The sequence below is a fragment of the Phodopus roborovskii genome, unplaced genomic scaffold (assembly GCF_943737965.1).
Source record: "Phodopus roborovskii unplaced genomic scaffold, PHOROB, whole genome shotgun sequence".
NCBI classification, from domain to species: Eukaryota; Metazoa; Chordata; class Mammalia; order Rodentia; family Cricetidae; genus Phodopus; species Phodopus roborovskii.
This window is the reverse complement of record NW_026126487.1, coordinates 2,173,635-2,200,837: the sequence shown is the minus strand read 5'-3', so window position 1 is coordinate 2,200,837 and position 27,203 is coordinate 2,173,635. Positions and strand designations below refer to the sequence as shown.

The window sequence follows — 27,203 nt, the reverse complement described above, 5'->3', positions numbered from 1 at the left end:
AGTGGTTTTTTCAGACCACAAGGCTTTGTGTCTCTGCAGACCAGCTCTGGATCTGTTTGTACCTGAGGAAAGCAAGGCTGGCTTGCCATCAAGAGAGGTAAGCAGGGACAGCAGGCAAAAAGCAGTTCCCTCCTTCTGTGTCCTTTTATCTGAGAAAAATGTGGCCCAGATTTAGGGCGGGTCTTTCTGCTTCAGATGACTTGACTGAGGGAAGAAGAGTGTCCCAGGGCCCCAGCTTGTGGTTTTAGTGGATGGCATATGTAGGCATGCTGACAACACTGTGATCCGTCATTGCAGTGCTGATGGAGTCCCACAAGAACTGTACCCCTCTGAAAGGTGCCTCACCTGTGGTCACAGGCCCTTTGGAAATCAGTGTCCTTCTGAATATCAGAAGGACAAACCACATTTCAATCCATTTGCGGTGCAGCAAGGAGTGCGCAAACTTACTTCAGTCACCCTTTCCTTTTCTGCAGTTTTTGTGTCCCTGCTCCATCCTGGCAAGAAGCTGGATGCAGAAAACAATGGAGAGCCCAACAGTCATGGTTCCTCCTCCACACAGCTTACTGATTAGTGTGAGAAATGGACCCTTGTCACACCAGCTCCCAAAGAAAGGGCAATGCAAAAGTTGTTTGTGCTGAGAGGGCAATGCCCCCTCCTGTGGTGAGCAGCAGGCCTTCAGGGAGAGGAAGAACACTCCATGGGGAGCTTGGGGACTTGTGCACCAGACACAGCTAACAGTGATCCTGAGAAGGCTGGCTTTTCCTATTAGAAAATCAATGGGAAACCCAGAAGGGCTTGGCCTTATGGAAAGCAAGGCTGTGTCAGCAACAAAAGCAGGAAAAAATGATAACCTCTCATTTCTTTCCAACCTCCACCCAACCCTCAAACCCAACCAAATCCCCACACCAAACCCTCAACCCCAACCAAACCCCCACTCCCCACACCAAACCCTCAACCAAACCCCCACTCCCCACACCAAACCCTCAACCCCAACCAAACCCCCACTCCCCACACCAAACCCTCAACCAAACCCCCACTCCCCACACCAAACCCTCAACCCCAACCAAACCCCCACTCCCCACACCAAACCCTCAACCCCAACCAAACCCCCACTCCCCACACCAAACCCTCAACCAAACCCCCACTCCCCACACCAAACCCTCAACCCCTGACCAAACCCCCACTCCCCACACCAAACCCTCAACCCCTGACCAAACCTTCACTTCCTTCACTAAACCTGCACCATTTTTCATTTCAGGGAGTGGTCTGACTAGCCAGTAACTTAATCCAAACATTTGCATCAGTGGTTCTCAACCTTCCTAATGCTGTGGCCCTTTAATACAGTTCCTCATGTCATGGTGATCCCCAACCATAAAATTATTATTATTATCATGATTAATGTTATTATTATTGTTTTTTTAAGACAGGCTTTAGAGGCTGTCCTGGAACTCACTCTGTAGACCAGGCTGGCCTTGAACTCAGAGATCTGCCTGTCTCCGCCTCCCGGGTGCTGGGATTAAAGGTGTGTGCTGCCACCACTCAGCTTCATAAAATTACTTTTGTTGCTACTTCATGACTATAACTTTGCCACCATTATGGACTGTAATATAGACATTTGTTTCCCAATGGTCTTAGGTGACCACTGTGAAAAGGCCATTCATCCCTCAAAGGGGTCATGACCCACAGGTGAGAGCCTCTGATCTAGATCACCATTCCTTGAAGTCTCCATTTGTAACTCCTACCCCAAATCTAACCCACGGTTTGCTTTTCTCCACTCTAGCCCTTAATTATTTGGGAACTCACTCAGCTCTCAGCCCTGCCACTAAACTCATGGAATTGTCTTCTGCTCGCCTCTGGTTGCCCCTACATATGCTCTTCACAGAAAGTGACATGCTCTGAACTCCAGTGGCATTGTGTGTCCCCTCTCCCTAAAGTCCAGGGGTAAATTATTCTGTCCCTAATTGTGGCCACTTAGTTCCTGGCTTTTGACTCCTTTCGTTCTATTCAGAGACCCAGTGGCCCATGTCTGGTCACTGACACATGCTGGCATTTCTTCTGATGAAAGGTATTCCTGCCCATCAAAAGAGACTTCTGGAGGGCATATTACTTTGTATTTTGTTATACCTTGGACTCCTCCTGGCTGCAGCCATTCGACTAACAAAGCTCACCACGAGGAAGGAGTGCAATGCCATTGCACAGTGTGAGAAGCCCCCTTGCTATGTGACGGAGCTGGACCTGGTGGCTGCCATATGCAGGAATAAGCAATCTGGCATTGGGATCATGTGTCTGGGTATCCAGTATGAGGTGGGATGCAGGCATGAAACAAACTCAGTGGAGGGACCTGCTCTGTGAGTGGACTCTTTGTCAACAGGGCATTGGGGAAGCTGGAAATCATGGGCCGTCTCAGAGGATGGCAGCCCTGGGGGAAACTGGGCTAAAGAGATTGCAGAGGAGATTTTGTGTGGCCATGGAAAAAGACTTTCAGCTCCTCTTCTTATTTTAACACTAGTACTAACAGGACATTCCTAAATGTATCCAAGCTGAGGAGAGGAAGCAGCTCACAACTGTTTTCAGCTGTGGGAGGAAGCTGGGATATCAGAACCAATCTTTGGGATTGTCATCATGAGTTTGGCTTCCTGCACTTAGTAAGTCATTTACCAGAATCTTGGTGGCAACCGAAATGGAAGAAGTTAACTGCTCAGGCAAGACTCCTCCTGAGTGGAAGGCACCCAGTGACGAGGCCACAGAAAAGTCCCAAGTGTTATTGTGTCAAAAAAAAAAAAAAAAAAAAAAAAAGTGTGTGTGTGTGGGGGGGGGGGGGGGACTGAGGGGAAGGGGACCAGGATTGTTCAGTACTGTGTGGTGATGGATTAGAGGGCTCAGAGGCATTAAGGCCAATGGCAGCCTTCACAGAATGGGGTAGAGCCCAGTAAAGGGTGTCTTGAAAGCCGGGGAGGTTGGGTTTTATTGAACTTGAAATGTGCCCAGTGGGAGGCATTTGAGCAGGAAAAGGTCACAAGTGTTTCAGGTCAAAGAGAGAGCTAGTAACAGGAGCAATGCAGGAGTGGGCCACGGAGACCCTGTGACACTGTAGTTCCCTGCTTCTCAAGGTGCCCAGCAAGTCCGTGGAGGAGCTCCTACTGCAGGCTAGAGACATCTGCTCCCCCTGCCTCACCTGCAGAAATTGGGTGTGGCCCCTGAAGCAGAGGAGTGAGCCCTCCAGTGAGAATTCACTCTGTACACTCAGGAAAAACACAGAAAGGCTGTTTAATAACAGAGACTATAGGCTGCAAATCTGGCCACTTGGGCAGATGGGAGGTTTACAAAGTAGAATATTTTGCCAAAATTATTTCTTTTTTCTTTTTTCTCCTTTCTTTCCTTCCTCCTCCTCCCCTCCCCATTGATGGGATTAAAGGCCTGTGCCATCACCACCCAGTGAATTATTTCTAAGCACATCAGTGTTGTTCTTTTCTAATAGTTGTTACCCAAGGTCATCTTGCCCACCTGGCAGAATTATGCTTTTCTCCAGAAGAGAAATGGGGCTTTATTTCAGGGCAGTACTTAAAGACATTTGTCCCCCTGCCCTACTTCCCTTGAACTGCCTGTTAGAGAAGCATTCTCTGATATGGCAATGGGCTTAATGGCTGGCTGTAAAATCAGTGTTGTCTCTTTGGTTATGGGCAATCCCTAGGAACAAACATTTATGCAATTGTTCCTAACAAGCCTGGTTAGTACAGTACTGATCTTGGAGTTAGTTTATTAATAAATTCTGTATAACATCAATTTTACTACTTCCACTTTCTCCTACTTACTCCTACTAGGGAGCTTCTAGCCCTCCCACACTAGCCACTGGCTCAGAGTCCCCGACGTGGAGGTCCAGCCCTTTCCTGGGTAACAGGCGGCGCCCTGTGGCTGCCGCATAAACCTCTGGGCGGGTCTCCATGGTGACTGGCACACACCGTGTCCAATGGCGACTGGGTACCTATTTGCTTTTCCCCCCCCACCTCCCTAGGGATGGAAGCTTCTTTGATTGACAGCTTGCCTTGGAGCGCTGTTACATAAGGGGAGGGACAAGCGGGGCCCCACCCTACCGGCGCTGATTTGATTGGCAGGACGGAGAGCCCCTCCTCCCGGAAGCACGTCCTTGATGGACAGTGAGAGAGCCACTGGGCACCGGCGTCCGAGCGGAAGGTGCCAGACTGGGGGCGTGTTCAGGGCGTGTCCCGCCGAAGGCAGGGCGGGGCGGGGCGTTACGGGAGAGGAGCAGCAGGGTACCGCCTGCGCTGCGGCCAGAGATGCTGTCGGGACGCGGTGGCGCTCGGCCGCCGGAGCTCCGCAACGAGGGCGTCCAGGTGAGCGTCTTGCCTCTTGGCCGGTGGCTACTGAGCGGTCGGGGCTGAGGGGCAATGTCCGCGGCTCGGCGTTCGGTTCCCTGCGGAGCGCTAGGGACTCGGGCGACGGCGGCCGCGCGGGGACACGGGGGCGGGGCCGCACCTGTGCGCTCCGGGCACCTGCTGCGCGGCCTCGGCGGACGGCAGTGGAAGAAAAAGGAGACGGGCTCGGTGGCTCTCTGGTCGGGCCTTTGGGCCCACTCCGTGTCCCGTCGCCCCGCCGAGGGGCTGCAGCGAAGCCCCAGGCCCTCAGCCTCAGCTGCAGCGTCGCGGGCCCGGCCGGCCTCCAGACAGCTTAGAGGCTAGGGCCGGGCACCAGCCTTGCATCACCTTGGGACAGGTTTGTCCAGATTCTCTGCGTGCTCTGAGACGGGGTTGTGCCCCGGGCGAAGGTGCCCGGTCCAGCCATCGGAGACCGGGGTTGTTTATTTTTCCTCGCTTCTGCCTGGTGGTCTTTCAACGTTGAATTTCGTAAACCCGTTTTTGCGGTGGTAGATTATAGTTAGTTCCCATGTTAGCTCTATCACAGAGGAGGAACGATGGTAGCCAGGTCTCATTAGCCCTCAGCGGTTTACCCTTTGTCGCACAGGTGAAGATGCCAATTTCGCGCAGCTGTTCGGTGTAAAGCCACTCAAATCATTTTTTATTCTTAGAGCCAAAGGAGCTAAAAGTCTGGTGGTGTTTTCTGAGAACAAGGATGGAGCCTGTTTTCCTCACACCTGCCATTACTATTGGACGATGTCATGTTATGCCTGTGGTAGATTGTGCATCTAACAAATTGTCATTTCTGAAAAGTTGGCTATAGTTCCCTGTTCATCTGTTGGTCCTGGAACCATATAGTTAAAAATGTCACTGCGATGGATGATGGTACATGGTACCTCTTGGAGGAACTGAGGACAGTGTACTGAATTTTTGTTGTTGTTTTGTTTTTCGAGACAGGGCTTCTCTGTATTGTTTTGGCAGTGTACTGAATTTTTGAAAGCAAAAAGACCAACTTGAAAGGTGCCTCTGCCAGTATATTTACAAATAGGAAATTCCAAGTCTCAGGGCGGTGAAGGACCCCAATAAAACAAGTGTACCCAGGCAGTGGAATGCTGGTCCTGGAAAACCAATGTGGTTTTCATTTGAGCCAAACAAGAACATACCCTCTCCCATTTTTGATACACTGTTGTGTCAGCCACCTTTAAAAGCAGGTTTGCAAAGTCTATTAACTGGCTGCAAGTCAGCAGATTAGTTTAGTGGGGAAATGCCATCCCTGTCCTCTGGTTTAATTATGGGGTAACATTGTCTCCAGGAAAGCACAACAGCAGTTATAGGCACTGGCTAGGATGGTGGAGCTAGTACCCACCCGTGGATGCTGTAGGCACACCAGGACAAATAAATCACTGCTCATTAGAGACATCGGTACAGCATTGCCTCTTAGGAATTTGAGGAAATGTTGCTAAGTTTTGACCGTTTTCACCTTCAGCTTTTCACAGATAAACAGCAATTCAGATAAGGAGTCATACTTTAAAATACAGCAGAGCCTGCAGGAGACAGTTCTCAGCTGGTCTGGCTACTTCTTCCTTTGCATCTTTGCATATTTAGTGACTGACTAAATAAGAAAGCAACCTGCTTTCTTATTCACTAAGTGTCTCTCACTTGAACCTCCCTGAATTTATATGCTCACAATTCCTTGAGTGCCTAATACTACCGAATTTCCGTATTTTTAAGCAAACCACCTTTTGCTAGGAATCTTTTGCCTATAACCTGTGCTGTCAGTACTTTAAGGCAGAGGGGGGAAGATTGGGAGTTTGAGGCCAGTCTAAGCTGTGTAGTGAATTTCTGACCAGCCTGGATCACATACATACCACATAATGACCCCATTTTTATTTGTGGGTGTTTTTTTTTTTTTTTTAAGGGCAGTTTCTCAGGGTCAAAGGGACAGGATTCTACCCCCCTTTGCTGATATAGGTATACTTGGTCCCCCATAATTTTTCTTATTTTGTTGGCTATTCGATTTGTACTTGACACAACTCATTTAGGATGTTCTAATCATCCACCTTGACCTTGGGAACAGTGACACAGCTTGTGTGTAGGTGGTTAGTGCATCCTGAATACATCCTTCCCATTAGTCAGGTGCCTGGATACAGTGCTAGCAGCAATGGCTGTGTGGTAAAGCAAAACTGAATCCTGTTCTTGACTATTCTAAATGCTGGTCAGGAACCTGGTACACAGGTGATGTTTTTATTTGCTTGCTTTTGCTTGTGTGTGTGTTAGCACGTTTCACTATCTAATCCAAACTGGCCTCAAACTTTGGATCCTCCTGCCTCAGCCTCCCAAGTAATGGGTTTGGCATACTTGGCTATGATTCACTTTCATATAGATATCTGAGGGTGTGAGAGGAATTGGAACCTGCAGTGGAAAGGTGTGGAGAAGGGATTAGTATTCTTCAAGCTCTCTGAGGACATTCCCAGGCCTCTCAATCTGTGGACTGCTTGGCAGGATGTGTGTCCATAGTGCTAGGCTGTCTTAACTCTTGGTGTTGGCATGTCGTATTCTTTCCGTTTGTTTCAAGGCAGCGTGAATGCTGAGGACAGAAGAGTTTGATGCCACAGCACTGAAGTTCTTTGTTTGGAGTACACGTTATGAACCCTTTGTGGAGCATGTCTGCAAGCTCTGTGCACAAAGTAGGTACAGTCAATAAATAGCAATTCTGATAGGAAGGAAGGCTAACAATCTCTATCAAGGTCACCTGTAATCTTTAACAGAAATTCCTGGGTTTTATTTCTGAGAAATGACTTTGTCCATTAAAGTCGGTTTCTCAGGCTGAGGTCACATCCACAGAACTTTCGCTGAATCACCATGCTAAGATTGTTTCATTTAGATTGTATGCATACTTGATGAAGCTTGTAATGTATTCTGAATATTTCTCTGTTGAAGTTTCAGGATTTGGTTTTCAGAGACGCTTCAGTGAAGTCAACTAAGAGTTGGGCATTAAATAAATGATCTAAGTAAAATGTCTTTCCATTTGGAAATAAAGTCTTGTTATATATAGCCAAGAATAGCCTAGTATTCTGTAGTCTTGGTTGCCTCAAACAGCAGTCTTCTTGCCTTAGCCTACTGTGTATTGGGATTATAAGTGTGAGCTATCATACACAGTTTTATTACATATAATCCATAATGTGTAATAATCATATTATACGTACATACATACATACATGATGGCAAAATGGCTCAGTGATAAAGGCATTTGTTGCCAAGTCTGAGTTTGTCCTCAATATGTGTGCCATGAATGCACCCCAAATAAATAATGTAAAAAAAATCTTAAAAAAATATATATTTTCCTCATAGAAAAGCTTAAAATATACAAGCAGTAACTTAAAAGCTCAGTTCCACCTGTAGATAACATCATTGTTACCTTTTTCTCTATGCACATAATACAGTTTTTGTACAACAAATTAAATAGCCTCTGTTGTATTTGAGTTTAGGAAGGATCAATGAGATGCTGGTTTTCCAGTCATTCTGAACTCTCTGACTGAGGAGAGCAGTGTATGCTAGTGATGCAAGTATGGAAACGTAGTAGGGTCATATGAACCCTAAGCAAATGAGATAGTAACAGCTTCATTTCCTTGTTCCTGTCCCTGTGTTCACATCAGGGAACAACTGACTTAAGTCATGTATACTTTATTTTGACCTCCATTTCTTCAATGTCTGCATGTACACAAGGCCTCTCTAATCTTGTTCATGGCTTTCCTGCTTCAGTTGCTTGTAAAAGGCTTGACTACATTGTTCTTATGGGATGCAGCTAATGGGATTCTTCCTGCTTTACTCATGCTGCAGTCTTTGCTCCTTCTGTGGCCTGCCTTCTCAAGGGATCTGAAGGCATCTTGATCATGGTGTGAGAATTCCTATGTAAAGAGGAACTCGAGCTTAGAAGCTAGGATGGAGCGTTCAGTGTGCTGCTTTCAGAGTTGCCATAAATGCTCTCATAATTTCATTCTGAACAGCGAGCTGAAGGTGAAGAGAAGACGTTAGCAGGGGATGTGAAAAACAGTCCTCCACGAACTGCACCAAAAAAGCAGCTGCCATCTATTCCCAAAAACACTCTGCCCATAACGAAGCCTACATCTCCAGCCCCAGCAGCGCAGTCAACAAATGGTACCCATGCTTCCTACGGACCCTTCTACCTGGAATATTCGCTTCTTGCAGAATTGTGAGTCTTTCATGGATGATGGTTCAGTGATGAATGGTCCCCTGAAAGTTAAGATGAAGTCATGTCCTTTGATAGATGTGTGAATTAATCTGAAGGCCCAGACTTGTCTCTGCCTGTTCCACTTTGGGGAACAGGAAGGAAAGGCAGGGTTTTTGAAGACATGACAGTGGATTAGGAACTTGGTAGTTAATTTCTGTCTTCTTTCCTGTGAGGCATTTCACTAGAAGAGGTTCTGTATGGAGTGGGCAGAAGCTGGGTGCCATTCTCCTGGGTCACACACGTTGGGAAGTGGGGGCTCCGTTTCAGCGTTCATGTATTAGGAAGCATTCTGACAGACAGGAATACTCGTAGTAAGAAAGGGTCAGGAAGCCACGGTCAGTAAGTAGCTAGAAACACTGACTTGGAAGAAAAAAACTCAAAGAGTGCTTAAAAAATTTTTTTAAAAAGATTTATTTATTATGTATATAGTATTCTGTCTACATGTATGCCTGCAGGCCAGAAGTGGGCACCAGATCTCATTATAGATGTTGTAGGCCATTGTATGGTTCCTGGGAATTGAACTCAGGACCTCTGGAAGAGCAACCAAGTAGTCTTAACCGCTGAACCATCTCTCCAGCCTCCTAAATTTTTTTTGAGATCACATCTTATTTATTGTGTGTGTGTTGCAGGGAGGGGTGTGCTATGGCACAGGTGGGGTCCAGAGGACACTTGTAGTCACTGCTCTGTTTAATGTGTGGTTGGCAGGGATTGAACTCAGGTCACCATGCTTGGTGGCTGTTACCTTTCCTGACTGAGCCATCTTGCCAGCCCTCAGAAAAGTACTTACAATGTTGTTTTGTATGTTAGAAGGTCTGCTATCAGAAGACTTTCTTGGTACAACCCTCAAAGGTCCCTATCAGGAGTTAAAGGATAAGCTGCATAACTTGTCACAAGGCCACCCTTGCACTGAAGATGTGCCTGCCTAAGGAGAGCAAGGGCTGAGCACTATGCATCATGCTAATAGTGATGACACACTGCTTGGCATGCATCAAAGTTCAAGTACCATGTAGTTTCGATCACTTGTTAAAGGGTCAGAAAGTCTGGAGAATTCTCAGTTTCCATCATCTTTAAGTTTCTCTGTAGTTCAGTTATTTTCAAAGCCTCTTGATCACTCTTCTCAGGGCACCGAGCCTGTAGTGGCCAGAGGGAATGAGGCCCCAGTGTAGTAGAGCAATGGTCTTCAGCTCTATAATGGATGCCTTGTGTTTTGTGGCTGGGCAGTGAGGTGGACAGGCTCCTATTGTGCTGACTGAAAGTTGGCTGTGTGTTAAACACAAGATTGCCTTCCCTGACAAATGTCTCTGTGGGTAGCTCTCTCTGTCTGCTAGTCATGCTTCTGTAGACCAGCTAAACCTCAGGGACTTGAAAAGGTAATGGATCTACCTGGTACGGTTGTAGTAAGACTGTTGTGCATTCAAGGTCAGCCTGAAGTACTTAAGTAACTTAGAAAATGCTTATAAGTAAATGTGAGGTATTTAGGGAATACACTAGGCTCAAGAGCTGAAGAGATGGCTTAGTAGCTAAGAGCATTTGATATTTTTGCAGATAACCCTAGTTCAGTTCCCAGCACCCACATGTTAGCTCACACCTATTTGTCAGATCCTCTACAGTTCAGAGGATCTGATGTCCCTCTTTGGCTTCTGGACCAAGGACTCACTTGGTACATTTACATACATGACAGGCAAAATGCTCATGCACGTAAAAGTCAATCTTAAAAAAAGCCCCTAAACTATTTCTTCGTACATTTCAGGATTTGCAGGTAACTGTTTAGAGTGCTTTGGCCAACACTGCCCTTTACATTGTTAGATCACAGCTCGTAGGGAACCAAGCAAAATGGCTGCCAGTGTGTAACTGGGTCCCAGAAAAAACAATAGCATCTTTCTGCACTGTGTCTTGCCTTGTGGCGGCATACACCTTCTCTAGAAGGCCCAAAGAGTCTGAGTTCAGGATGTTTGGGAGCTCAAAATGATGCCTGCCTCCACAAGCAACACTACACCCAAAAGCCTGCCCTCTCACTGACCTGAGGAGGCTGACTCAAAAGGACAGCTAAGTGATGACAACTCTGGACTCTTAATTTAGTACCTATGATTGCAGTTTGCTTTTCATTTAGTAGTACAGATACAGTATGCTAAAGCCCAAAAGGAAAATACCACATTTTTTTATTAGTGAAAAATAATTTTTGAATATGTGTGAACTCTTAATTTATAATGAGAAAAGCAATAAATACTTTTACAGATAACAACATTTATGTCAGGTTTTTTTTTTTTTGTGTGTGTGTGTGTGTGTGTGTGTGTGTGTCTTTTTTTTTTTTTTTTTTGGGGGTGAGACAGGGTCTCACTGTAGAAACTGGACTCATAAAGATTCAGCACTTTCTGCCCCGCAGTGCTGGGACTAAATGTGGGGGCTACCACCACATCAGTGCATTTACCTCAGTCTTAATGTTCAAAATTATCTGTTTCTGAGAGTGAAACTCGATTTGTCCCGGTTTGACTTTCTAAGTCTGGGACCATGTTTTGGCTCGAGTTTTTTGGGCTGGTTTGGAAGTAAGAGGGTGGTGACCTAGGAGACTCAGGTACAAGACTAGAATGACTCTTGTCTGAGAAAATGTGGGATGGTTTGACTTACATGTGTCACTGGCGTCTGTACAAGCTAATTGTTCTACTGCTCTTGTTTTAGTACACTGGTAGTGAAGCAGAAGCTACCAGGCGTCTACGTACAGCCATCGTATCGTTCTGCATTAGGTAAGATGGGCTCAACCTTCATTTTTGGTGTGTGGAGTCTTCTGACACAAATGGGACTTTAGCATGTTTATGTTCTCCTGCAGTGTGGTTTGGCGTAATATTCATACGACACGGGCTATATCAGGATGGCGTGTTCAAGTTTACGGTCTATATTCCTGATAACTATCCAGATGGCGACTGTCCAGTAAGTGGGACTACAGTTGAGCCCGTGCAGAGCTTCAGTCACTGAGGGGAAATGTAGGCTTACAGATTTCTTGATTCTTCTCCTGACTTTACATGTTGTAATGAAATCAGTTTCCTCAGATGTATGTCTCCCCCAGCCAATGGGGGTCTGGTGCTTTGTTACCTGGGGTCATGCTACCCTGTCTGCAGCTTCATCCTTTTCTCTGCTTGGAGGTGTGTGGTGAGGTTGGGGGCTGTGCTGCACCATTCACTGTATGCCTGGTGATGGCCACGCTGCAGGAGGAGAGCAGGATCTCCCCTGCTGCAGAGCTGTTTCCAGGAAAGTGGTTGTCACTAAGAGCCCTTGGTGGGCCCAGTCTGACGAGCAGCATGGCATCACTCCCACTGATGTTTCTCTCTACATGCAGCGCTTGCTGTTTGACATTCCCGTCTTTCACCCGCTAGTTGATTCCTCCTCGGGTGAACTGGATGTGAAGAGAGCATTTGCAAAGTGGAGGTTAGTGTACTGCGGTTTCTTACGGTAGCATAGTCATCGGGAACAAGCCGAAGCAGTCACGCCTTGTTTCTCTGCAGGCGGAACCATAATCATATATGGCAGGTCTTAATGTATGCAAGGAGAGTCTTCTACAAGATCGACACGACAAGCCCCCTAAACCCAGAGGCTGCAGTACTGTATGTGATTTTTACTTTGTTACTTAGGATAATCTTATTATTTACTATTACTATTTAAGATAAATTGCTAACTTTTTTAAAACTTTTAACACAGGTATGAAAAAGACATTCAGCTTTTTAAGAGTAAAGTGGTTGACAGTGTTAAAGTCTGTACTGCTCGTTTGTTTGACCAACCGAAAATAGAAGACCCCTATGCAATTAGGTAAGTAGTATGTCCCCTGGTCCTTCACACTTCTGTGTTACAGGGACATGTGTAATGTTAGCCTGGACCTTTTCATTTTGTGTCAACTCAATTCCTAATGCCACTTGGGCTCTTGGCCTTAAATCAAAGGCCTTGTGTGACTTTACACAGTCATTAATGAGATGTTTAGTGATTTTGGTTTCCTGAGAATCCCTGTCAAGTTTTTCTGTGTGAGGACTTTTCAGAAGGCAGTATGAGCCTAACACATAGCTGAAACCACCAACTTGATACTATTATACAGTGCTCATTTCTCTCTGCTGTTAGTTTTAAGTAAACACAACTTACCTCTAACATATTCAGAAAAATATGTCTCGAGGTTCACAATAATTTGGAGCACCGAACTAGATCTAGCCTGACTCCTTAGCATTTAGATTTGGTGGAAAGAGCATTGTTAGAATAGAACAGAGAGGCCCTGTAGCTCTTTCGGACATTGGTATTGCTGGGAAGCATACTGCAGTGTTGCTTTGGGGCTCAGCTGATGGACTTTTTAGCTTTGGTAATCTAGCTTTGGTAAGCAATTCCTTGGTTTTACTCTGCCTTGTTGTCTTCATCTTTAAATACTATTTCAGGGGTAGGATGAGGTTTACAGGGATGTCTGTTTTAGATGATATCAATGTATGCTAGCAACTGATTAAAGATTGCTCTTTAGCTAGGGAGCAGTGGCTTACACTGTAAATCCCAGAAGTTGGGAGGCAGAGGCAGGTGCATCTCAGAGTTTGAGGCCAGTCTGGTCTATAGAGCAAGTCCCAGAACACCCAGGGCTATACAGAGAAGCCTTAAAATTCTTCCTTCTTAAGTTTTATTAGATTTGTCTTAATTGGATGCTATACATATTTTGAAAGTCTTGAACTATAGTTAATATTTTCTGCCCTTCAAGCTTTTCTCCATGGAACCCTTCTGTACATGATGAGGCCAGAGAGAAGATGCTGACTCAGAAAGTAAGTATATAGACATTTTTGAAATGGCTATCCCAGTTTCTTAAACTGTCTGCATTTGTAGCCATTGGTTACATACAGCTAACTCTTGGGGAAACTAATCAGTATGGTTCTGAACTTACTCATCAGTCCTTTTTTTTTTTTTTTTTTTTTTTTTTTTTTTTTTTTTAATGTCTGCTTTGATTGTGCCTAGAAGAAGCCTGATGAACAGCACAATAAAAGTGTTCATGTTGCTGGCCTGTCATGGGTAAAGCCTGGCTCAGTACAACCTTTCAGTAAAGAAGAGAAAACAGTAGCAACCTAAGAGATGGTGGATCTGGTGCACCATGCACTTTCCTGCTGGACTCTGGCCTAGTTAAAGCTGACTAATGGCAAAGGACTGCCTGAAGAGTAAACCTCGTGAACAGTGACTGGCTATCAGTGTTGTGTATGCATAGGTTCTAACAGCAGGTTGTGGAGACCTCACATTAAGTAGTGTGTTACTTCTGTCAGAAGTGTCAGGGTGGATCTAGTTCAGTTCTCCAAATTATTGGGGACCTTGAGACTTAAGTATTTTTCTGAGTATGTTAGAGGTAAGTTGTGTTTACTTTAACAGAGCAGAGAGAAATGAGCACTGTGTAGTAGCTCGAAGTTGGTGGTTTCAGCTGTACATATGGTAGGTCATGAAGAAGGGTGTAGAGAAGAGATTCCAGAGTGCAGCACTTTCAAGTAGAAGACTGGCTTTCCGGCTTCAGCCTGCTGACTTGCTGTAAACGTTTATCTCAGAAGCATTAGGAAAGTAGGCAGAACCAGGATGCTTGTTCATAGGTTTTTTTTTTTTTTTAATTTTTTTTTTTTTTAAGCAAATTACTGTATTTTTATGGCAGGAGGAAGGAAAAAAGTGTTTGAAACGGTTTCTAATGAAGTCAGATATTTAAATGGCGAATGACCGATGTGTTAGTAGAGATGAAATAAACCAATAAATGATTGAATGCCATTTATGCAGGAAACTAATGTTCTTTTTCATATAACTAAACAGAGACTAATTTATAAGTGCTTTATTGAAAAATACACATATTTTCATATAAAATTACAGTAGCGGTACCAAGAGGTTTTTCTAAGTTACTCTGCACAGCACTACTCTAGTGGACAGTGCAAGGTCTATGCTTTAGAGCAGTGTGAAGTTACCTAGTAACTTTGCTTATAATGATCCAGTTTACAATTGAATTTTCTCCTAAGGATTATTAATCCAACTTAAAAACAACTGGAACAATAATGATTAATAAAGATGTGTAGATAATCAATAGCTGTTAATTTTCCAATGTGTATAAATGGTACTACCTACTAATAAAAACCTAAATTCTCCAACCTATTTTTTTTTAACTTCCAGGAATTCCCTCAAAGATATTTTCTTTGGATAGCTATCTCCAAAAGGAACTGGTCATAATTTTACAAATTCTCAGCTCATCTTGATTTAAAAATCTTTACTTAGCCAGATGATCCCTATGTAACACCACTACCACAAACTGGAGTGTTTTACACATGCCCAGAATGTGTAGTTACATCAAATCCTTTAAGAAAAGCATTAAAGAAAACATTGGCTGTTTAGCCTAGAACTCTTGTACCTACTAAAGTCCACATTATAGAAAGTGCCATCATAAATAATACAGCAAAATCTGGGTTACAGAGCCATGCATTTTACGGCTCTAAAGTGCCACCAATTACACAGGTTCATTCAGACATTGCACACCTTTCACATTGAACCACACCTACTGGGGAAGGGTTCGAGCTCAAAGGGAACAGGAGCCTTAGGCAAGTGCCTGCAGACATCCAGATGTGGGCCATCCCCTCTGTCCTGTTTCATGAATGTAAACGTTTGGGGTGTTTTGTCCTATAGCAAGCATATGGTTGGGCCTGACCATATGCAAGTGGGAATGAACTTTAAAATAGAGTTCCTCTGCTGGGGTTTACCTACACAGACCTCTAAAGATTTGTTTTCTACAGTGCTTGTAAAAGTTTACAAGAATTAAAAGTCCAGGTTTGGATTACGGGCAGTGGTGAAATTAAGCACTGAATAGTAGGGGGACAGGTAATTGGGATGAATAAAAGTATCCTGAGGACACTGGAGCAAATTAATTTCTCACAAAAAAAAAAAAAAAAATGTCCTTTTTTGTTGTTTTTGAGTCAGGGTTACATATAGCCCAAGTTGGCCTTATACATGCTGGGTATCCCAGGTTAGCCTCAAACTCCTGGTCCTCTTGCCCTCTACCTCTTTCGTGCTGGGATAACAGGTATATACCACTACACCCAGTTGGAGAGCTTCCCTTTTCTACCAGGCTCTAATAACTGCTGGATTAAGGAGCAAGCTCCCATAATCCTGCATGCATTAACTGCTAAGCAGTTCATGTGAAGACAGCTTCCATACTGGAGACTAACCTCAGTGTGAACCTCGGTCATTAGCTACATCCTGGAGACGACGTAACAGGGCAGAATGATTTTCTGGGCAAATTCTTTTTGCTGGTGACTCACTTCCATCGTCTAGAAGAATCCCTCTCTTTTTAGTTGGAGTCTCTCCTGTCCGTATCATACTGTTAATTTCTCTCAGTCTCTGTGGTGAAGAAAAATAGATGCAAAAACTTTAAAATGCTAATGCACATTGCTCTGCATTAAGTTAAAGTCTCAAGTGAAGGCAGCAGTTTAGCATTTGAACACTTGGAGGAGAAAACCCTAAGCAGATCCAGCCGGGATGCTGATGACTTCGGGTCAGGCAAGGCATTCCTGTTTTTAACAAACTTCCTTGGTGATTGTGATACACATATCTACAATAACAACTTGTGACTGACAGTTCTAGAGTATCATAGTTATGCCATGTTTAATCACATCCGCTTTGAGATTTTTGTGTGAGTGCATGTATGAAAGTCAGTAAGTACATGTGCGTGTGTATGTGGAGGTCAGAGGACAATTGTAGAGTCAGTTTTTCTTCTACCTTTATATAGGGATTTTGTGGCCAATGCCCTCACCCACTGAGCCATCTCAACAGCCCCACGTACACCAAAACACAGCATGACTTTAAAGGTCAGTGGCTCCTAACTCACCACTTGGGAGACAGAAGCAAGAGTTTTTCAAAGTCAACTTAGCTTACATATTGAGGACTAGGTCAGTTGAAGTTATATAGCAAGACCTTGTCTCAAGCACCACATACCTTTTTTCTTGTTTGGAGACAGTGTGTCACTGCAGCCCAGGCCAGTTTGTTTAGCCTAAACTGGCCTCAAACTCACAACATCCCCCCTCCTGCATCAGTCTCATGCATGCTAAAATTAAAACTGTAAGCTACTCTGCCAAGTGTCTTTTTCATCTCGAGACTAGCTTTGAACTCTGCAGTCCAAGCAGGACTTGACCTTGTGGTTTTCCTGCCTCTGTCCCCAGTAGCTGGGATAACATGCCTGAACCACAGTTTCATAGAGAAGTAAGCTTTAGTTCCTGAAGGCTTTGATTACAGGCAATGCATCTATAGCCTCTGGAGGTAGTTTCTTCTAGGTAGAACTGAGGGATTATTAAATTTATTTCTTATGTGAGCAGCCCAGTGAAGAAAGACATTGCCAGAATATGTCATCAGCATTGTTTCTCCAGGCCTCAAAGTCTGCTCAGAATCTTTGTTCTTCTGGTACCTGTTGGCTAGAGTTTTTGTTATGTTATTTAAAAAGGATATTGAGATTTCTTATTTAAAAATGATACTGAGAATGTTAATATACACATAGTTTAAGGAATACCAGGGTAGTAAATGAAGATGAATGGTGAATCCTCACACCACCCTGCTTGGACAGTTTTGGTCAGTTCTCATCCCTCAGATTTAAAAATGCATATCCCAGGGCTAAGGCTGTAGCTCAATTGGCACAATGCTTTAGCTTAGCATGGAAAAAGCCCTGTGTTCACTTCTCAACACTGCATAAATGGGGGTGAACATCTGGAATATCAACACTCCAGAGGTAGAAGCAGATGGATCAGAAGTTCAAGGCCACCCTTAATTACTCAGCAAATTTGAGGCCAGCCTGGGCTACATGAGACTAAAAGTCAAAAGAACAGTATATCCTAGACATATTTCACTTATCGTTTTCTTTTTTGTGGTTCTGGGGATTAAACCCAAGTAGATACCACTGAGCCACACTCTAGCCCATCATTTAAATTCTTTACTCTGAAATAGATTTTCAATTAAATAATCAATGTTATTTGTAAGCATATGTATTTTCAAAAGTTTAAGTGTTAGAAGTAAAGTCTCCTTTGATCCTTTCTCTTCTTTCCTAAAAGAATTCTGGTCCACATTTGCTGTCTCTGTGGTTCTCCAATTTACCTCAATATTCCTTATAACCCTCACCGACTATATCAGTTGATTAAATGTTACATAAATTATAAAGTTACTCTTCAATGTATACATTAACACATAGCACATTTATAAAGTATATTTTTGTAGATGATTCTATTATGTAGCTACAGTACGTGGTATTTTGTACATAACCCATTACACGATATTTTTTTTCACAGTTTAAACAACCCTAACACTGTGGTGGGAGTTTTACTTGTGGGATCATAGGATACCATTTACGCTTTGTTTTTCTGTACACAATACACATGGCTTCTTTATCTTGCCCTAGTACACATGACAGCATCTACAGGACAGCTGAAGAGAAGTGAGAATGGACCAGAGGGGGTGCACTCAGGGCCTCACCATTAGGGATGTTAGATTGGCGAGTTTGCACCAAATCATTTCAAAGATGTTTTTATTGAACTACAAAATGATTTATCTTTATGTTTTTTTTTGGAAACTTTATATAGAAGTGGCATTATTTCTATAATGTCTTGTAGAATTTACCAGTACAGTCACCTGCAGCTCCAGTTTTATTTGAAATGTTTTTAAACTAGAAATTTAAGCCCTGCTTGTTATCCCACCATTTAGGAGGCTGAGGCAGAAAGATTGGTAGGAGTTCGAGGTCCGCTTGCACTACAGCGTGTGAGATCTTGTTTCAAAAACAAGTGGGCTAGAGGGATGGCTCAGGGTTTATTTTGCAGAGGACTGGGTTTGTTCCCAGTACCCACATGGTGACTCATAACTATCTTTAACTCCAATTCTAGGGGATCTGATGTCCACATTTTAGATTTCCCAGGAATCAGGCACACAAATTGTGTACATACACAAATATAGGCAAAATACTCACATAAAATGTGGAAGCAAAAAAATTTAATCAATACTGGGCTCCTAAGGCTACTTGTTACTGCAGGAACATCACAGTCTGTCCGTTTCTTCTGTGCCTCCACATATAGGCATGGAAGCTAACCTTAACCCTCAAGCTACTTTTAGTGTGTATTGGTAGTGTGTCGTTTAGAAATGTAGAGTGATACACCTGTTGTGCTATTTCAGCTGTTACCTACTGTGGTGGTCTGAATGAGAATGGCTCCCACAGGCTCATAGGTTTGAATGCTTGGTCACCAAGTGAATGGCAGTATTTGATAGGATTAGGAGGTGGGGCCTTGTTGGAGGAAGTGTGTCATTGGGGGTTGGCTTTGAGTTTCAAAAGCTTCTGCCAAGCAACCTCCCCACCCCCACCTATTGATCATGATGTAGAACTCAGCTGCTTCTCCAGCACCATGTCTGCCTGTGTGCTGCCTTGTTCCCTCCATGATAATGGACTAACCTATGAACCCCCAATTAAATGCTTTCCTTTATAAGAATTGCCTTGGTCATGGTGTCTTGTCACAGCAATAGAAAAATGACTAAGACACATACAATTTAACATTGTAGAGTCTCATTAATAGAAAATGCTTTCAGTTTTTCTTGTGAATCTCTTTTTTGACCCATAGGAATCTGATCTTTAGCTTCCAAAAATTTGGAGGTTTCCAGATAGCATTCTTGTTAATAACTTCTGATTCACTGCCATCATGGCCAGAAAAAAAAAAAAAATGCATTATTTGAAAGCATTAATTTACTAAGACTGTGGGGACATGGTTCAGTGGTAGAGTACCTGCCTAGCATGGCCAACATACTAGATTGGTCCTCAGCACTGTACTAAGCTCAGTCTTTATAGTCTAGAGTGTGGTCTACATTTGTAAAAATGTTCCATGTACAGTTGATGCTGTTGGATTATACTCCCATCTTTTTTATATTTATTTATTTTTCTCTTATCTACCCTATCAATTATGTTGAATTCTCAACTATGAGTGTATTTTTCTCTCCTCTTACATCTCCCCTCTCATCTCACATCTCTCATAATTGAGCACAGAGCTTTGTACATGGTAGGCCAATTCTTTAGCTCTGAGCTATATTCCCAGCCCAGAAAACGAATCTCTTGGTCATAAAGTCATTGCTCTGAAGTCCAGTTTTCCTGTTACATAGCTACTCCAGTTTCTCTTTTTACTTGGAGTAAGCATGGTCTTTTAAACATTTTCTTTAAAACAGCCCTATTGAGAGATAATTTACCTGCCGTATAGTTCACCCATTCAAAGTGTGTGACTCCAGTGATGTCTGCATGGTACAAGCATCTCCACGCTTGCTTTCCCACTAACAGAAATGCTTTTCTCCTAGGCAACCACTAACCTACTTTCTGCCTCTGCATATCAGCTCATTATGGGCATTTCACTTAAGTTGAATCATATGTAGTCTTTTATAACTAAGCTTACCCACTGTCATGTTTTCAAGGCTCACCCACACTTAAGTATATACTAGCACTTCACCTTTGGGGGGGCACATTTTATTCATCAACTACTAGATATTTAGGTTGCCATCTTGGAACTTGCTCTATAGACCAGGCTGGCCTTGAATTCAGAGATCTGCTTGCCTCTGCCTTCCGTGTGCTGGGATTAACTGTGTGTGCCATCATCACTAGGCAAGCTTGCTATCCTTTAAATTGTTTGTGTCTTGACAGTTGAAGCAATTGCATTAGTTTTTACATCTAACTGCAGGTTATCTTAGTGGGATTATTTGTGAAGCCTGTAAACAGACTGACAGCAGTTGATCCCAAGAGAAATTGCAGTGGCATGAGATTTCCTGTATCAGAACAGTATTTCCTATAAAACTAGACTTGCAATTTTAACTAAATACATTCCCAAATGGATTATGGGGGAAATGAATCAAATAGGTAAGAGGGTTGGGGAGATGGCTCAGTCAGCAGAGCTGTAACAAGCCAAATACAGTGTATGACTGCCAGTGTCATCAATGTAGGTGCCACACTAAGTCCCAACCCTGCCCTGTGTAGCATGGCTCCCCAAGCACAACCCAGTCAAGAGCTACATGCTGCCTTTGGCTTGTCATAGCTCCTTCAGTACCCATCTAAGCCTGTCTACATATTGCCTTTGCGTTAAGGTACTTTCTTCCTCTTCTCTGCTTCTTGAATGCACTTCTACATCCCAGGAACTATGTAACTCTTCACCATCAAGCCTCAAGTTTCCCAGCTCTCAGACTGAGGCGGATGCTACCACAGATGCCTAACATTGAGCTCTCCATTTTTCCTTTAAACAGTACAAAAGACAGAGACATGTCTGTTGCAGAAACAGAACCTGGTAGCCAGTTTAGGGGTCCAAAGTTTCTATTCTGAACAGAAATAAAAAACATTTTAAAAAATAAAGAAAAATGGAGTTATTTCCCCTACTTTATTTCTAACCCTGATGTCCTCAAAAATCAAACCAGTTCACCCTGGGTTTTGTCCCTTGTGACTTACTGCCTTCTGTTGCCTGGCAGTTGTAATCACTCTAGGAAGTACTTAACAGTTAGCAGAAACTCTATTCCGAGCATCCTAATGCATTTTAGAGTTAGTGAAAGTCATTTATGTCATTTTACCTTTGATGGGCTGTTGCTGAAGTAGTAAAAAATCTTCTCTCGGGGAGAAAGTGTTGCTTCATTTTTGTGTGGGGAAATGTAGATAGGATGATTTTGAGATAACTGTACTCGGCGAGGGGAGCATGTTCTTACAAATGGATAAGGAGAGAGAGGAGGAGTGTCCATCTGCTGAAAACAAAATCAGTAATTCTGAGAAGAAAAAAAAAAAAACTTCTAGCCAGGCTGTATTAAAAGTCATCAATTTTATTGAGTGAAAAGGCATAATAAACCAGAAACTTTTGAATGCTGAACATCGATGTATCAGTAACAATCAGGCCCTAAAGAAACTAACTTATACTAACAGCTAACACTGGCAGGTGCTTAGTTTCTGCCAGTCACTCTGTTAAGCATTTTTATACAACAACTAGATAAATTATTAACTGCTACTATTCTCATTTAATATATGAGGTGGCAGAAAGCACAAACTTTAGTAATTTGCAAGGCCATCACTGATGAATACTACAAAATCTAAACCCATGTGGCTGCTGTCTCCTGTTCTACTAGAAGTAGAGAATTTTACAGTTTTATTCATACTGCTGAGCACCAGCAGAAATTATATTGATTAAGCAAGGTACTTGTGTTGGAGACTTCCTTAGTCTTATTTAATGAAAGAATTATTTGTATATCTAGTTTATGATGGAAAAGGTCAAACAAATGATTCCTCCCCCTTAAGAGTAATCCAGTAATCCAGTGATCCCTGATGCACTTACGTTTGCTTGTGAGTACTTCATGGCAAATGTTTGGATTTGTTTTATGTAGATGTTGTTGTAGAACTGAATGAGGTCTCCTCTTTCCTCCTCTTCAATGTCACTGTTGGCACCTGTGAGTCGAGTTGGTGTAGGAGGGGCACTGCTGGGCTGTGGAACTGGTAAGGTGCTGTTGGACCTCATAACTGGACTGGAATCTCTACTGGCTGCAGCCAAGAGAACAAAGGGTGCTGGTCTGAATTGTTTGAAAAAAGACACTTCACTGGGAAAAGAGGGAAACAGCTATATGTGTGCATTAGTCATCAAGGGCAATAAGCAGGCACTCTGATTCTTTGGGGTTTGATATGTGACATTCATGTGTGTGCAGGTGTACATGTGTGTGGAGGCCATGAGCTAACCTTGGGTACCATTCCTTGGGAGCTGTCTACATTCTTTTTTGTGCCAAGGTTCCTCAGTGGGACCTGGGGCTCATCAACTACACTACCTGGTCAGCCAGCAAACCCCACTTGTCTCTGTCTAAAGAACTAGGATTACAAGTATTTGCTATCATGGCTAGCTTCTTATGCGAGGATCGGGATCAAATAGGTTCACATCCTTGTGCAGCACATAATTTACTGACTGAGCTATCTCCTCCATCATTGATTGTATCATCATTATCATCATCATTACTATCATCATCATTATTATCATCCAGTGAGAGAAGGTTTCACTTTATAGTCCAGGCAGATCTGGAGCTCAGTCCTCCTGCCTTAGTCTTAGTAGAGATGAAATGATCCAGCACTCCTGGATCTTGAGTTCTGTTCTTCATACCAAGAAGCAAAGCTCAAAGTACTAACAACTTTATTCCCTTACCATGACTGCACCACAGGTTGACTCTGTAATTTATATTAGTAAGTTACACAGGTTTTTGGAACATGAGCCCTGTACTAACAAGTTTAGGTCAACAACTAGGAATAGCATTTCTAGAGAACAGGTCTAGGCGACAGGCAAGCTCTTTCTAGAATTCAGGCTAGAAATTCCTATCTGAAACATGGTATTCTCTACGTGCCTCAAAGCACTGAAATAATGGGCAACTGACCACTATATTTAGTTTATTCCAACAAATTATTTGAGAACAAACTACTTTTATATATATTTTTATTTGATAATTCTTAGTCTTCTTGGCCTAAAGGTGTTCATAAAGATGTTTCTTATTTACCTCTGTCTTTATTTAGTTCTGTTGGAGAATTCTGGCGGCTTCTGCTATCACTGTTGCCAGAATTTCTTCTTTTCCTTTTCCCTTTTATCAAAACACTTCTGTATACCTTTAAAGAGACAGAAGGGGACAGAAACTAGCATTTATTGACTATATCCTAGGTGGTAGGACCTTAACAAATCATACTTGGTTCTCACAAAAAATACACTTAGTGATGGCTGTCTCAAGGGAATGTTAGGAACTATAACCAAATTAGGCATTGTGCATGCCTATGATACCAGCACTCAGAAGACTAAAGGAGGAGTGTTGCAAGTTCAAGGCCAATTTGATCTACTATCTTTTTCTCAAAAGAAACAACAACAACAACAACAACAACAACAAAAAAAAAACCTTTGATCTAGCCATATATGGTTACATGTGCACACACACTAGGTAAGAGGAATAAACAGATACTCTTATTCTCTAGGATTTGGGGTGTGTGTGTATATATATTCTATACTAGCACTTGGGAGGTTGAGGAAGGCATATCTCTATGGGTTCAAGGCCAGCCTGATCTACAAAGTGAGCTCCAGGCAAGCCAGGGCAACAAAGCCTGTCTCAATAACAAAACTTTGTGATCTAGGTGATAGAAGCAATTCACTAACAGAGCCTATCTCACTTCAAATTCCCAGTACTGCCAGTACTAATACCAACTAAAAAGTCATTTTAAGAAACAAAGGTCTAACAACATTCTTGGTTTTCAGTGACAAACAAGCCATTTCAAGATAAAGTAGGTTTTTAATTTTCATTCAATATTGCTTTAGTTTATTAGTGCTTTACTAAACCAGATTGAAAGGTGACAGAAAAATCAGTTAACTTCTAAATTTGTATCTAATTTATGATTCTTTGAATTAAGAAATATGTCACAGGCTGGAGAGATGACTCAGTGGTTAAGAGAACTGGCTGCTCTTCTAGGGGGCCCAGGTTCGATTCTCAAAAAACCCACATGATGGGTTTTACACACAGCTGTGTAACTCCAGTTGCAGGGGATGCAATGTCCTCTTCTGGCTTCTGAGGGCACCAGGCACCCATGTAGTGTACAAATACACATAGGGACAAAATACCCATATATATAAAAGTAGATATTTCACAGCATTGCCTTTGAAGAGAGAGGACTTTTAAAAGCTTGCATGAAATTGTATGCCAGTGATGTTAAAAAAAAAAAAAAAAAAAAAAAGAAGAAGAAGAAAGAAAGAAAGAAAGAAAGAAAGAAAGAAAGAAAGAAAGGAAAATGAAAATAGCCAATCCCCTTAAATTCTTAGTTGTAAATCCTGGCGGCGAGAAAGGCACAGAACTAACTATAGCTATTTTTTTTTAATTGTAATTCATCACAGACTTAAGCTTTACTTTCAGCCCTGAGAGAAAATGTGGTTACCTGACTCCGGGCCTGTGGCTGAGTTCTGTAACAACGCATGATATTCTGGAAGGATTTGTCTTCTTTTGTGACCTACAAAGAGTGAGAATGCTTAGAGAGATCTACACCAGGCATGGCAGCATGAACAGCTCAGTGAACCTGTTGCACTATATCCAAAGACTGTAGAACAAATGAGCAAGCATCTATTCATGAAAACCTGAAGTTTAGTAAGGAGCCTGGCATATAAACCACAACCTGATATGAAACAGTACAGTAACTAAAATGCAAAGCTGGCTAGAAGTGGAAGTTGGTAAATCTGAACTGGAAAAGAGAAAAATCAGCAAGCTTGCTTAAGGAGTATACTGTCTGAAGAACAGAACAAAAGAAACAGCCCCAGAAAACTGCTGGGTATAAGGAAGCATGTGAGCATCCATGGGAAAAGAGGGTCAGAAGAGGACAGAGGCACAGAAGCAAGAAAAAATGCTGAAAGAAACAAAGAGTAACCTGAGCATCATGGTAGACAAGGGCAGGAGGATCAAGAGTTTCAGGCTAGCCTGGGCTACACAGCAAGACACTGGGGCAAAACAAGACTGACAACATCCAAGTTTACTTTAAAACATAAGTACACATTGAGGAAGCTCATCAGCACACTGAATCAAGATATCCACACCAGATTTATCATAGTGAAAATGTGTAAAACTATAGAAAGCATCAAGAAAAGTTTTTTATTTACAGGGAAATTCAAGTAAGATAAGAGCTGACTTCTCTCAAAAACATACAGGTGGAGCAACAGATTCAGAAAAGTCAAAAAGAAAAATATCTTTCAGAAGTGAATAAACTCAATCTGCTGCTAACAGCAGCCCTCATAGAAAGGCAATAAAAACAAGTGATACACATACACATGAAAAGGGCCAGAAACATTTGTAAAGCATTAACATACCGCAAGGACAGGGTAAATGCACATTCTCCTTAATTAAAAACAGCAATTACGTGAAACAAAATGCGTATGATATGTTGTTATAGCTGTAACAGAAATATACATTTACCAAAAATGTACAAAGGAGGTGGCTAGGGTATTAGACAAGTGACTGCAGATGCTACAGGAACCAATAAGCATAAACACAAGTAAGGTTAATATAACAGATATAAATACCAACATGCCTTTTCCTGGCTTTTTTAAAAGTCATAACATTGAATCAAGGTAATGGTGGATTTGCAGTACTTCAATGGAATAGATATAAATACATAAACAATACCATCACAAAAAGATAAATGGGGAGAGAGACCACTAAAGTATGTATATTTTGCTGACATGCATTTGAAGCTAAGTTTTGAGAAGTTAAAAGGGGGGAGGGAGGAATATATAGCAAAATAAAAGAAATACATAGTTCAAAAGAAAGCATAAAAGAGAAATAAACGAACAGAGACATACAAAAAAAAAAAAAAAAAACAGATGCATGTATATGAGATACATAGGAAACAAGTATCCAGGCACGGTGGCATGCCTTTAATTCCAGTACTTGGGAGGCAGAGGGCAGGCAAACCAGCCTGGTCTACAGAGCAAGTTCCAGGATAGCCAGGGCTGTTACACAGAGAACTCCATATTGAAAAAACCAGAAAGGAAAACAAAACAAACAAACAAACAAAAATGCCCAGAAAACAAGTAAAATGGCAAACACAGTATAGTTAGGAACAATGAAAGCAAATGGATTAAACCCAAGTTGTAAGACTAGGAAAAATAAACTATACTGTCTAGGGAGACACTTTCCTTTAAAAATGGAAATATGTTTGACAGTAAACAACAAATATATTCACTAAGCAGTAGTCAAAAGAAAGCTGGGTATCTACAGTTTAATACTTATATATTAAACTGTAAAATAGGTTTTAGAAACAAAAATATTACTTAAGAGTTAGTTCACAATTAATGATTAATCCATCAAGAAGCTGTAATAAATTTAAGTGTGTCTACTAATAGGGCGTCAAATATATGAAACCCTCCCCCCAGAACAGAGAAAGATAAAACAATCTAACAGTATAAAGGTTTCAATACAGAACTTGCAATAATAGAAAACCTAGGCAAAACATCAAAGAGAAAACTTTTTGTTGTTTTTTGAGACAGGGTTTCTCTGTGTAGCTTTGGAGCCTGCCCTGGAACTGGCTCTGTAGACCAGGCTGACCTGGAATTCACAGAGATCAGCCTGCCTCTGCCTCCCAAGTGTTGGGATTAAAGGCGTGTGCCCGGCTAAAGAGAAACAAGTCTATTAAATAACTCGACCTAGCAGACATCTAGAAAACACTATTTTCCTGGTGGCAATAAACAAATGTGGAAGGCTAGAGACATTGCTCAGTTGGTACAATGCTTGCCTGTCACAAACAAGCCTTGTGTTCAGTCCTCAGGACTGGGTGAACTGGCATGGCTGTGCACACCTGTAACTCTGGCACTTAGGAAATGGCGGGAGTTCAAACCCCTTTTGGGCTATATGAGACCCTGTCATCAAGCAAACAAACAGAAACTCTGGATACATTTAAATGGACTGGAATATATAAAGTGTTTTTCAGAAACAGTGAAATGAAAGTAGAACTCAGCAACAGACGTTTGGAAACTCACAAAACTGGAAGTCACATGACCCTGTAGATTGTACAAGTTAAATAGGAGTCATACAAAAAT

The 27,203-nt window shown here is 42.4% G+C and overlaps 2 protein-coding genes across 7 annotated transcripts in view; one reads left to right on the top strand and one right to left on the bottom strand.

The window, feature by feature from the left end:
• The first annotated feature begins 4,231 nt into the window (after window positions 1–4,231).
• Aktip (AKT interacting protein) lies at window positions 4,232–14,377 on the top strand. 3 transcript variants are annotated; one of them, XM_051195113.1, is made up of 10 exons: window positions 4,232–4,352; window positions 6,953–7,060; window positions 8,381–8,586; window positions 11,302–11,366; window positions 11,450–11,550; window positions 11,957–12,045; window positions 12,123–12,221; window positions 12,316–12,423; window positions 13,340–13,400; window positions 13,591–14,377. In XM_051195113.1, the coding sequence occupies exons 2-10, from the start codon at window positions 7,019–7,021 to the stop codon at window positions 13,699–13,701; spliced, it is 882 nt and encodes a 293-aa protein (XP_051051070.1). In that variant the 5' UTR covers window positions 4,232–4,352; window positions 6,953–7,018; the 3' UTR covers window positions 13,702–14,377. The 3 variants fall into 3 exon arrangements, with proteins under 3 accessions (XP_051051070.1, XP_051051072.1, XP_051051069.1); XM_051195115.1 differs by having other exon boundaries at window positions 6,949–7,060; window positions 13,594–14,377; XM_051195112.1 differs by having other exon boundaries at window positions 6,949–7,060.
• Window positions 14,378–14,419: 42 nt separating this feature from the next.
• The window catches only part of Rbl2 (RB transcriptional corepressor like 2), a 49,671-nt gene continuing 36,887 nt past the window's right edge, over window positions 14,420–27,203 (bottom strand). For 2 of the 4 annotated variants that reach the window (XM_051195108.1, XM_051195110.1), the window contains 5 exons: window positions 24,557–24,628; window positions 23,146–23,251; window positions 21,951–22,153; window positions 21,202–21,369; window positions 14,420–15,984 (listed from right to left, as the gene is read on the bottom strand). In XM_051195108.1, coding sequence (XP_051051065.1) covers window positions 15,814–15,984; window positions 21,202–21,369; window positions 21,951–22,153; window positions 23,146–23,251; window positions 24,557–24,628 — 720 coding nt within the window. In that variant the 3' untranslated portion in view covers window positions 14,420–15,813. Of the gene's footprint in view, window positions 15,985–21,201; window positions 21,391–21,950; window positions 22,154–23,145; window positions 23,252–24,556; window positions 24,629–27,203 lie in introns of those variants that run through there. The other 2 variants (XM_051195109.1, XM_051195111.1) reach the window with 2 other exon arrangements.